The sequence below is a fragment of the Rana temporaria genome, chromosome 1, assembly GCF_905171775.1.
Source record: "Rana temporaria chromosome 1, aRanTem1.1, whole genome shotgun sequence".
Classification (NCBI taxonomy): Eukaryota; Metazoa; Chordata; class Amphibia; order Anura; family Ranidae; genus Rana; species Rana temporaria.
In genome coordinates, this window is record NC_053489.1 from 342,881,583 (window position 1) to 342,893,910 (window position 12,328).

The 12,328-nt window shown below is 40.8% G+C and overlaps 1 protein-coding gene across 3 annotated transcripts in view; it reads right to left on the bottom strand.

The window, feature by feature from the left end:
• Positions 1 to 1,242: 1,242 nt before the first annotated feature.
• Positions 1,243 to 12,328, bottom strand: part of GNE (glucosamine (UDP-N-acetyl)-2-epimerase/N-acetylmannosamine kinase) — a 59,428-nt gene continuing 48,342 nt past the window's right edge. For all 3 annotated transcript variants that reach the window (XM_040361849.1, XM_040361839.1, XM_040361857.1), the window contains exons 10-12: positions 9,063 to 9,245; positions 6,492 to 6,608; positions 1,243 to 3,913 (exon numbers count right to left, since the gene is read on the bottom strand). In XM_040361849.1, coding sequence (XP_040217783.1) covers positions 3,678 to 3,913; positions 6,492 to 6,608; positions 9,063 to 9,245 — 536 coding nt within the window. In that variant the 3' untranslated portion in view covers positions 1,243 to 3,677. The remainder of the gene's footprint in view (positions 3,914 to 6,491; positions 6,609 to 9,062; positions 9,246 to 12,328) is intronic.

Sequence of the window (12,328 nt, forward strand, 5' to 3'; positions counted from 1 at the left end):
TCATATTACATAGTCCAACTAGCTCTTGCTCAATAAGAAATCTGTAATATCAGTCTGCGGTTTTTATTTTTTGCGCTGTAAACAAAAATAGAGCAACAATTTTGAAAAAAATATATATATTTTGTACTTTTTGCTATAATAAATATCCCCAATTTAAAAAAAAAAATCTCACTTTAGGCGGAGTCTTCTATATATTTTTGGTAAAATATATTTTTTTTTTTACTTGTTATGGCGGCAATCTACGTTTTTTATCGTGACTGCAACATTATGGTGGACACTTTTGTCGCTATTTTGGGACCATTCACATTTATACAGCGATCAGTGCTATAAAGATGCAATGATTACTGTATAAATGTGACAGTCAGGGAAGGGGTTAACCAGTAGGGGGCGGGGAAGGGGTAAAGTGTGTCCTGTGTGGGTGCGTGACTTAATGCGACACATCACTGATCGCTGCTTCCGATGAGAGGGAGAAAACGACCAGTGTTGTGTCTCTAGGCAGAACGGGGAGATGCCTTGTTTACATACCCCCGTTCTGCGACCCAAACGCAGGACACCGGCTGACAGTCCGTGGGCACAGTCACGGAGACCGTGGCAGGCGTGCCCCCGCTAGTCAGCAGATTCAAAGCAACGTATATATACTTTGCTTTGCCTGTCCATGCCATTCTGCCAACGTATATGCGTGAGGCAGTCAGCATCATTCTACTGTTTTTATTTTTCTGAAAACAGTAGAATGATGGGCTTTACCAAAATGCTGTAATTTGTTTCATCTGTCTACAGCTCATTCTCCCAAAATAATTTTGGCTTCCTCAGGTAAGTTTTGACAAACTCTTTGATCAATTTTTCTCTTTCCTCCATGTCCAGGGAGATTAGCTACAGTGCCATGAGCTGTAAACTTCTTGACAATGTTGCGCACAGGAACATTAAGATCTCTGGAGATGGACTTGTAACCTTGAGATTGTCCATGTTTTTCCACAATTTTTGTTCTTCAATCCTCAGATAAATCTTTGCTGCGCTTTTTCTTTTTTTTGGCCATGACTGTATAAGGTAGCAACTCACCTTATATTTATGCACAACACTCCTCCTGAAAGGCCTGTGTCAATAGATCTTGTCGTTTGACTATCATCTGCAGCCACCCTTATGTTCTAGAAATCACTTATTAAAACACATTTTACTAATGCCATTTGGACATGAGCATCACTAAATTTTATAGTTTTTAGGATACAAAAATAATTAAACAGTTGACAGATTTCTTTCAGTTTTATTTACATAATCTCAGACATATAAACCATTCTCACAGGTTTATGAGCTTTTTTTCCCCTGCAAATAACCAACATTTGTAACTTGACATGAAAATATGCAAAATTAAAGTTGTTTTGGTATGCAAATGGAATGTAGACAATCTTCAGGAAATTTGACCACGCAGAAGCATGGGCGTTATCATTGTTGACTTCGTACGTTCAAGGGCTATCATTTTATCTTTCACTACTTCGTAAACCAATGACCTGGATGCAAGTGCATATCAAGTGTTCATTTGGGTCAGTGACTCAAGAAGTAGTAGTAGTAGTAGTAGCAATTATAAGCATCAGAGCCCTGCGGCATGCTGCTTCACAAATAAGTCAGCAATTGCAGTTTCCTTGTTTCCGTTTACTCAGATTCCCTTTTAAGGCCCCAAATCTAAACCTTTAGCTTTGGATAGAGAAGGGTATTGTCAGAGACTCTGTCAAAAGAAAACAATGAAAAATATTATATATATATATATATATATACACACACATAATAAATATAGTAGCTTGCAGATAAAAATATGCAGTTGCGGGGGCTACCATGGCTCGGGAGATGCTAGAAACAATACAAACTTTCTAAATGTTTTAACTATAACTTTTCTGGATACGTTTTAAAGGCCAATTGTAATTTTTCAGCAAAAAAAATCAAGGGGTTTAAAATAGTGCGTGTTAAGTGTTTACTGTCATCTCCTGGAACATGCAAAATCAAAAAGAACTGCTCTTAGAACACTGTAAAGAGACAGGAAAGTAGGCCTGTCTACAGCAGTCTGACAAACCCCCTGCTGAGTTCACAGCTATAGCACTGCAATCAGCAGGGATCATTTTTTCTAATTTAAAGTGATTGCTTTGACTCAGCAAAGGGGTATTGTGAGACTACTACAGAGAGACTACTGCTCTTAAAAAATGCAGTTGTCTTTCTACAACATACTGTGGAAGATAGTTTTCTGCTAGGGGTTGATTACAAAATTAAAACAGTAAGTTTTGATTTATATAATTTTTCTGAAAAAAATAAATTTAGGCTTAAACTCCAGCTGAGGGTGTACTTCCTAAAAACAAAATATACACTTAAATTATGCTCATTAACTATTACACATGATGTACAAGTTTATTGCATTTTACCGCTTTCTATGTGTACCATACAATTTTTATATGTTTACAGAGGAGGTATTAAACACATTTTAGTTGAAGATTTTCAAGTGTGAATGATCATGATTCAAAGTGTATGACACATCTGAGACCGAGCACACAAAAGTTCCCCTTGGTCTTATTAGTAAGATTCAACCATCTGGGATCTTGGGACAAGCAGCTATTCATTTTCTGGGAGCCTTGTGTGTGTGTACCACACAAAAGTTCACATCAACTGCATTTGCCAACATCCTTCAGAACTGATAAAAAATCTTTTGACATCAGGATGATCATTTGTAAAATGTGATTTAAACATTATAAAAAAAAAACCATACTATTGTGTTATGTGTTTTACAATAAAAAAAAAAAATGATAAATAATTTACATCTACATTGTGTATACACGCACCACCACCAAGGTCTAACTTAATTATTGCACAATCTTGCTCCTCAACAGCTTTCTTAAATTTTACATTAAACATACAAAATATAAATACATTTATAATTATATATTAACTATAATTGATAGATTATGCAGCAAATTCTATCAAATAACCATTTAAAGGTTAAGTCCATCTACATATGATATTAAAACAGTGGGTAAAAGCCAGTGTGAGTTCCATAATGTATCGGTTATGGGCTCTATTACTAGGGTATTGCTGGATCCTACTGCATTTTATTTCAAATTAAAGTCCTCCAAGTGCCACCTCCTTTTGATTTGTAATGCCACATTTGAATGCTCGAAATTCCAGCAAGAATATATTATTATTGTTAAACAATACTTATTTTCAACTTTGAAGAAAACATTTCCTAACTCCCAGATGCAAAGCTAATAGCCGAGTTGCTAGTAAGTGTCTTACTCCTGCAGGTGGCACGAAAAATCAGTAGGCGATCTAAAGAGGAAGCTGTATAATCCAATGAACAAAACACAAAAGGTTGTGCCTAGAAATACACTAAACACAACACTGTTTTACCTCTTTAAGGGAACAAAAACCCCTCATTCCTATGTTTGTTTCTCAAAACATGTACGAATATCCACGAGTTTACATTTGGTCTTTTCTGATAAAACATTGTAAGTTTGCAAAGGGTTCAACTCCCGTACAACAGGTCAAAAAAATAAATATAAAATTGTTTAAAAAATAAAAAAGGTAAATTGTAAAAGGAAAAAGTCCAAAACACTATGACCACCTTCATTCCAAGTAAAAATAGAAGCTTCCCATCAAGGTTTAAAATGATCAGGGAAAGTGTTACAATCACATTATTTGGGATATTAGTATGTCCTTCGTGTGGTATAATCCAGTACCATACTTGCTGCCCCCAGGAGGGCAGGGTCTGATAAATTAGACACAACCACTTCTACGTTTTGGACTGATGGCAGGCCTCTCTGGCGTATTACTTCTTTCACCACATTGATGTACTGGTTGGCCAGAACTCCGGAAAGTATGATTAGTGAAGGGTTTATGGTATGCAGGATGTTCACAATTCCGATGCCAAGAGCTGTACCAGCTGCATTAAAGTGAAAAAATAAATAAAATTAGACTGTCGGAAGGAAACCATAAATTCTAGTAGTCTACTCACAGGTAAAATATAAATGGAAAAAAATAAAATTTTGAATTTTTTTTAAAAAAAAAAACATAAAAACACCAAAAAATAAAAACAAAAAACACAGTTCTGTTATAGTGCCAATACCACCATTTTAACACTGAAATGGCTATCGATCAGTCATCATTGTGATTAGAATACATCTACTTCCTCAATCACCTTCCTGCTAACAGTAAAAATAATGGTGCCAGTTCATTGTCTAGTAAAAAATTAAAAAGATAATATCACTTCGCTCATTCAGGAAAGAACAACCACCCACCTGCTGATGCATTTGCCACACTGCTACTGGAGTCTTAAGTTGTTGGAAACCTTGTGGTGAAACTTACATAGGGTTGATGACTTTACCTCCTTTACGTTTGTGCCCAGCAACTGGCTGAACATTGCATCCTAGGAGGAGGTCACAAACTCCTCCATGCCTGGAAGCACCGGGTATTGCTCTGTCAGAATCAATGCAGTGGGGAAGCATCGTGAAGGTGTTCTTTCAAAACTTGGCACTGTGACCTGAATTAGCAAAGTGACAGTCTCTTTAACCACTTCAATACAGGGCACTTTTACCCCCTCCCTGCCCAATCCAATTTTCAGCACGGTCATGCAACACTGTACCCAAACAATGCATCTGAACTACCGACAGGAGAGCAGTCGATCAGCTCTCCTCTACTCGTGTCTATCAGTGCGAGTGGAGGAAAAGCTGTTGCAATTGCGAAAAGAAATAGTAACCTGGTGCCCGGGGAAGCTTAGGCCTGTAGAAGGGCGCAAAGCCGCGGCCTCAATTACCGGCCGGCGCAGGCCCGTGATCTGGCACCATCTTGTGGTGGCTGTTGGCATTACAGTACATTACTGTACTGTAGGTTGCAGGGTGTTTGTAGAGCAGTCCCATTCACCTGCTCTCACTTACAACCTGAAGCGAGAAGTGTGCCCCCCCGAGAGGAGAGAGTAACACTGCTGACCACACTTCCATCAGCACAATCGTGTACCCTCTTCCTGCAGAATACAGCAATAGGAAAACACTAGTCTTTGTGCTGATCAAAACACCCTTCAATTGGCTGGTATCCAACCCACAGAGAACAGTTCATAAGTGGTAGGGTGATTCACAGACACACTTGGGTAGCTGCAGCTCTCTAGATTTCCACCTGGTGGCAGGAAAATTACAATATGTAAAAAAAAAAAGGTGCAATTGCCCTAGTGTAAAATCTTTATTAAACAAGAAACATTAAATAATTCACGATTCCCTTAAATGCAGGCATATCAACCATATCCTCTCAATCTCACCCCAATCCAAACCAGATGAACAGGCAATCGCACTGTATAATAGGGTATGTGGCTTGTGACAGCCTCTAGATCAGCAGGATAAGTTTCATCCCGCAGCCACCGACAAGCAGAGCGTGTGGGACCTACTGCACACGTGCCCAGCCCCACAATAGATCAGACCCACTCTCAAACAACCAAGAGACCATTGGCCTTGGTGGGAGGATAGGAAGTATGCACAGGTTGCCTTGACAACGGGGCACTCAATGGGCAGCCCATTGTGTGCTTATTCCTCACATGTGAGATCTGCTCCCAGAGCATTTCTTCTTCCTGACACACTTCTTGGTTCTATAGAAAAAAAAAAGAGTACCGCTCCAAGCCCTGCGACCTATGCTGTGCTCCCGCCCTGTAGTACTGACAGGTGCATACTCTGCGCTGATCCGTGGAAAAAAGAAATGTTCCTGGACTGCCGCACTGTGATAGGCGATTTATTGAAACAAAATGAACTAAGGATAAAATCCAAAGCTGTATAACATCCAAAAATTCATGCAACACTGCAATCAATGGTAGAAAGTGGACATAGGGGACAAAAAAGCTAACATGTTTCACATCATGGATAGAAGCTTAGTCATAAATTGCCTATCAAAGTGCAGCAGTCCAGGAACATTTATTTTTTCCACTGCTTGATTCTAGGCCAGATAGAGACGCAGAGTGTGACCGCCTGCTCACTCCAGCGGTGCAGGTCCCGCTCTTCACTATTCTGGAAATGGCAGGTCATCAAGCCCTGCGCACAATCTACCAGTCACCTGGCTTCGATAGACTGGTAGATCACGATTGACGGGTTGCCAAACCCAGATTTCGAGAATTTTTTGCATTCATTGAAAGGTGCCCAAGCCGAGCGGGGGACCTCCTGTGATAAAGTGAGGAACAGGGCTGCTGCTCGGGATGGGACTCAGAAGCCTGTGGGGATCACTGTAGTAGTGGCTACTACAGTGATTTCCAGCCTCCATGGGGATCAGCAAGGTATGGCGCATTGTTTCGAGCTGGATCAATTTTCGTTTTTCAACAGATTGGTTACAATTTAACAAAAATGTGTGCTGGGCAGTAGCTTGGTGATCTAGCCACATTGCTACCCAGATTCAAATTGATTAACACAACCCTTACGTATTACACATAGGAAAGCCAATGAAATATTAACACTGAAAATAAAAAATCAGTTTACTCTAACTATTAGTACCTGTTTTGAGAATATTGCTGGCTTTATTGTTGCCAAGTTTCGCTGCTTGGATAAGATGAATGGCTGTAACAGATTCATCATTCTTCAAGGACATGCCTTCTAATATAAGAGAATCCTCTGTGTAGGAAATAAATGTATTTATTTTGCGTGCAATGATAGGTAGTGTAGCATAGCAAAATACAGTACAAACTAGTATGGAATTAAAACATAAAAGACGTTGCTGATATAATTAGACTAAACAGAATTGATTAAGGTTGGTAATTTCCAAAATAAAAAAGGTCACTGTAAGTATATAGGTCAACCTTTCTTAACCAGGATTCTATGGAACCCCAGGGTTCCTCCAGAGGTTGCTAAAGCTTCTCTCAAAAACACACTTGTGTAGTTGGTTTTTAACATCAGAGCTAAACTACATGGGGAGATTTGGGCTGTAATCATACTGTTCTGTTTGTGCTGCAGCAAGCAGGGAACCCACACGCATAGATGTGAATAAGGCCATATTTTTCCCTTTCCTTTAACACTAAACTGTAGTGCAGAGATGTGAACCAGTCGCATAATAAAAATGGGATTTCTACATGAAATTAATTTCCATGCACAAAAATGTATAGGTTTTCAGCATGAAAATGGACAAATATGAATAGGCCCTTAACCACTTTTACTTTTTATCATATTTTTCACACAAATATAGCACCACCTACAAACTATCAAATACTGCAGATTTTCATTAACACAAGGGAGCTTTCAGGCTATATACCCTGTTCTTACAACCATTGATTTATGTAAACCAAAACATCCACCCTCAGCATCACAACTTTAATGTCAGTTCATATATACAAAGTGCCCTAAGGGGGTTGTAAAGGTACAAATTTTTCCCTAAAAATAGCTTCCTTTACCTTAGTTGCTTTTGGTGTGGAGTGTCATGCTCGCCCCCTCCCTTGGACTACAGAAGAGTCAGGACGCCCACTAACACACAGCTCCTTTCTCTGCAACGTAGAGAGCATCCTGACTCTCCTGTAGTCCAAGGGAGGGGGCGAGCACGACACTCCACACCAGGGAGAATTGCATTACTTTGTGGAGTTACAGACAGAAGAACAGGAAGTGAGGATTTCTCAGAAGGACATTTAAAAGCAAAAATCGAAGAATGAGGTAAGTGAAGGAGGACTACACTAAGGTAAAGGAAGCTATTTAGAAAAAAATAAAATAAAATTGTACCTTTACAACCCCTTTAAAAAAATAAAAATAAAAAAAAGATAAAAATTCACTGCAAATTCTAATTTGAAGTGAAACGACTACATTTTACATTGAATGCAGTGTTTCTGTACAAATCTGTATTGTGGTCAGGGCAAAAAAATAAATCCAAAAAGGTTAAAATGCCAGATGAATTTAATTTAATTTTAGCTAGCAGGTAGTTTTTTACTCCTTATGTACACACAATTGAAGAACCCACCTGTCACCTGATGGATTTATCAAAAGTTTCCATCAGAGAAAGCAGTCTGATACTGTAGCCTCATTGCATAGGCCACAGAACTCTGGGAAGCTTTTTGCCACGTCCTAACTATTAGACAGAGAAGTCTCTTCAGTGCTACTCTTGATTTAGTGTTAGTCTGGGAAGTCAGGGCCCAGTAAAAACTACGGGGCAGATCCACAGAGCGAGTACGCCGGCGTATCTACTGATACGCCGGCGTACTTTCAAATTACCCGCGTTGTATCTTTAGTTTGAATCCTCAAACCAAGCTACGACGGCATCTTAGATGCAATACTTCGGCGTCCGCTTGGTGGAGTTCGCGTCGTTTTCCGCGTCGGGTATGCAAATTAGCCATTTCCGACAATCCACGAACGTACGCGCGGCCGTCGCATTATTTTACGTCGCCTCTAGTCGGCTTTTTCCGGCGTATAGTTAGACTTGCCATGTTAAGTATGGCCGTCGTTCCCGCGTTTAATTTGATTTTTTTTTTTCGTAAGTCGTCCGTGAATCGGGATGGACGTAATTCATGTCTATGTTAAAAAAAAATGACGTCCTAGCGACGTCATTTAGCGCAATGCACAGCGGGAAATTTAGGGACGGCGCATGCGCAGTTCATTTCGCGCGGGGACGTGCTTCATTTAAATGAAACACGCCCCCTATTCGCCGATTTGAATTCCGCCGCCAGAGATAGACTACGCCGCCGTAACTTACGGCGCAAATTCTTCCAGGATTCGAACTAAAGCCAGGTAAGGTACGGCGGCGTAGCGTATCTCTGAGACGCTGCGCGGGTGCAGATCTCTGTGGATCTGCCCCTACAAGTCCAACTGGTATTCCACTGCCCAGTGCAAATGGACAGTAAAAGGAGTCTCAACAGATTGGCAGTTGGCAGCCATTACATCAAGGAAAGCCAGGCCCCAGCAACAAAGTGACACCTAATCAGAGATGAGCAGAATAGAGGCTTTTTGGCTAATTGAGTAATATGCATTTTGTGGCATTTATTCTTAGACAGGACTTTACAATGTGGTGCAGTTTCATTTTAAATTGGAATTTTTACAAGTTTAAAAAAGGTACAAGATACTTTAAAAAAGTTACTATAGAAGGAGATGTACCATCATGAAGCTTCTTTGCTTCTCTCTGCAGGGAAATTCCTGAAGCATATGCTTCTATGCAGCCATGGCTCCCACACATACACTCTGGTCCATCAATTGACACCATGATGTGACCCAGCTCACCAGCACAGTATGAACTTCCATGTACAAGTTCATTGTGATGAATCACTCCTCCTCCAATACCTGAAACAATCATAAAACATAGCACATTAGTATATAAAAAAAAATTACATAATCTGAAAATAAAGGACCTGTCAGAATAAATAGTAGCAGACATGTTACAGAGCACATCAGAACTAGACTGCATTATATTTTGCAAGAGAGGGATTTAACCACTTCAATACAGGGCACTCCCCCCCCCCCCTCCTGCCCAGACCAATTTTCAGCTTTCAGCGCTCTCACATTTAGAATGACAATTGCACGGTCATGCGGCGCTGTACCCACATTTTTTACCACAAATAGAGCTTTCTTTTGGTGATATTTGATCACCACTGGGTAATATTTCTCCTTCACTGATGAGGCACTTCTAGGCACTCATAGGTGGCAGTGGAGGGCACTTATAGGCAGCACTGACAGATGGCACCGATCAGGAGACACAGGCAGGCATCACTGATGGGCGCAGAGTGCCATCCCTAATGGGCACTGATTGGCATCCCTAGTGGGCTTACCAGGTGGTCATGGGTGGGCACCCTCGATGGGTCTGCACTGATAATCAACGTGCCGAATATCAGCGCAGACCCCCCTACCCCCCCGTCAGGAGAGCAGCAGATTAGCCTGTCAGTGATACATAGCTTTGCCTTTTTACACTATGATTTGACATAGCTGATCACGTGGTAAAGAGCCCATGCCATAGGCTCTTTACCTAGATTGGAGATGCAGTCAGATTGACACACCACCGATCACTGCACTGCGTGCAATTGTGGCTTATCCTGCTGGACATCATATGACGCCCGTCAGGAGAACAGAACCACTTTCCGGCCATCATTTTGCTATTAGGCGGGAAGTGGTTAAAGTATTATACAAGAAAGAAAATTAATATGCATAGTCTCAGCAAAATCATCCTCAAAAATAAGTCAGGGACATGACAAACTTAAATATAGCATTTCTGAATGATTAATCTAGAAGTGTTGACCTCAGCAACTGTAGCCGCTTTCTACAATATTTCAATAACGGGCACTTTCACTCCCTTCCTGCCCAGGGCAATTTTCAGCTTTCAGTGCTGTTGCACTTTGAGTGACAATTGCAACACTGTACCCATATGAAATTTTTCAGAATTTTTTTAAAAACAAAAATAGAGCTTTCTTTTGGTGCTATTTAACCACTTGACAACCGGACCTATTTTGGCACTTCTCTCCTTCATGTAAAAATCTAAATTTTTTTGCTCGAAAATTAATCAAAACCCCCAAACATTATATAATTTTTTTTAGCAGACACCCTAGGGAATAAAATGGTGGTCATTGCAACTTTTTTTCTTGCACGGTATTTGCGCAATAATTTTTTCAACGCCTTTTTTGGGGAAAAAACGGTTTCATAATTTAAAAATTACAAAACAGTAAAGTTAGCCCAATTTTTTTGTATAATGTAAAAGATGATGTTACGCCGAGTAAATAGATACCCAACATGTCACGCTTTAAAATTGTGCACACTCATGGACAAGGTTTAGTGCTAGAATTGTTGTACACGCTCTAACGCACGCGACGATACCTCACATGTGGGGTTTGAATGGTGTATACATATGTGGACGGGACTTGCATGCATGCATGCATGCATTTTTTATTTGTACATTTTTACATATTTTTTTTGATCAGTTTTATTCCTATTACAAGAAATGTAAACATCCCTTGTAATAGGAATCACTGTGACAGGTCCTCTTTATGGAGAGATGTGGGGTCAATAAGACCCCACATCTCTCCTCCAGGCTTTCAAGCATTAGATTGTGAAAAAAATTCACAGATCAAATGCCGACAGCCGCGATTGCTGAACGTCGCACACGGACCTCCGACGGTCATAGAGATGACTGGTGACCATCTGGTCACCAGTCATCTCTATGCTTCCCAGCTAGCGCCGGCCGATTCGCTCTCCGGGCCCCCGATGGCACGGGAGAGCCCGGGGAAGCACCAGATGGCGGCGGGAGGGGGGGGGGGGACATCCCCTCCCACTGCCTATAAGAACGATCAAGCGGCAGGACTGCCGCTTTGATCATTCTTATCGTGCAGAGAATCTGCAGCTGAAGACGGTGATATCTGAATGATGCCTGTGACCGCCTCCCAGAACTGGAGAACTTTAGCCAACAAATGGCTACAGCGCGGACGGGAAGGGGGGGGGGGGTAAAAGGCCTGTTCACACCAGAGCAGTGACTAGCGTTTTTCAGCACTGAAAGAATGACAGTCACAGCTAGGGCACAAAGAAAACAATTGTTGTCTATGTATCCTGTTTGCACTGTAATGTGGCACACAGGTGTGTTGCAGTGAGGTGCGATATTATGCAGCATGTCTGTGCAGTGGTGACATGAATGAAGAGTAACTTTGTCCACTTCACATAAAGATAATAATAATAAAAAAAAGAAAGAAAGCAGCTGTGTGATGTGATAAAATGCCGCCCCCTGCTGCACATCATTGCAACCCAAAACCGACTGCTGCACACACACCAAACTGTTCCAATTCCAATTTAGCTTTGAGGAGCTCTGAAAGCTTGTTTGGCCCATTTTTTTATACTGCAATAAATACTTTCTCATGGCCAAAGCAAACAGACTTTCTATATAGGTAACATCTGGTGTAGTAATAAGGAACAATTGCTTTTTGGGAAAAAAAATACAAATATATATATATATATATATATATATATATATCTCATGGTTGCAAAATCAATTTGTGGTGTTTGTTAACCTAAAAAAAATAATATATAAAAAAATAAATCATGTTCTATTAAGCATGTCATACAGCACAGTGCTTGTACTGTGTAATTTGGCCCCTTCTATCACCTAAAATACCTGGCTAATCCTGCCAGTTTCTGCCCTCCCCCTGTAAACTGACCACGGTTTATCATGGCTACTGTGCCCTGACACCGTGGTCAGTTTAAGTGCCTCTGTCACCCGCAGCTCTCCTGTCTCTCCCCGCCAACTCCTGTGTCAGTGACGGCCCCTCCCCTCTTGCTGCTGAAGTTGCATTAACAGTTTTATACCATAGTCTGTGTTTAAAAATCCTGTGTGCCCGTGTCTGTGCCTTATAAAAAATAAGCCATTCTTTACCCGTTTTCAGAGCGCTGTG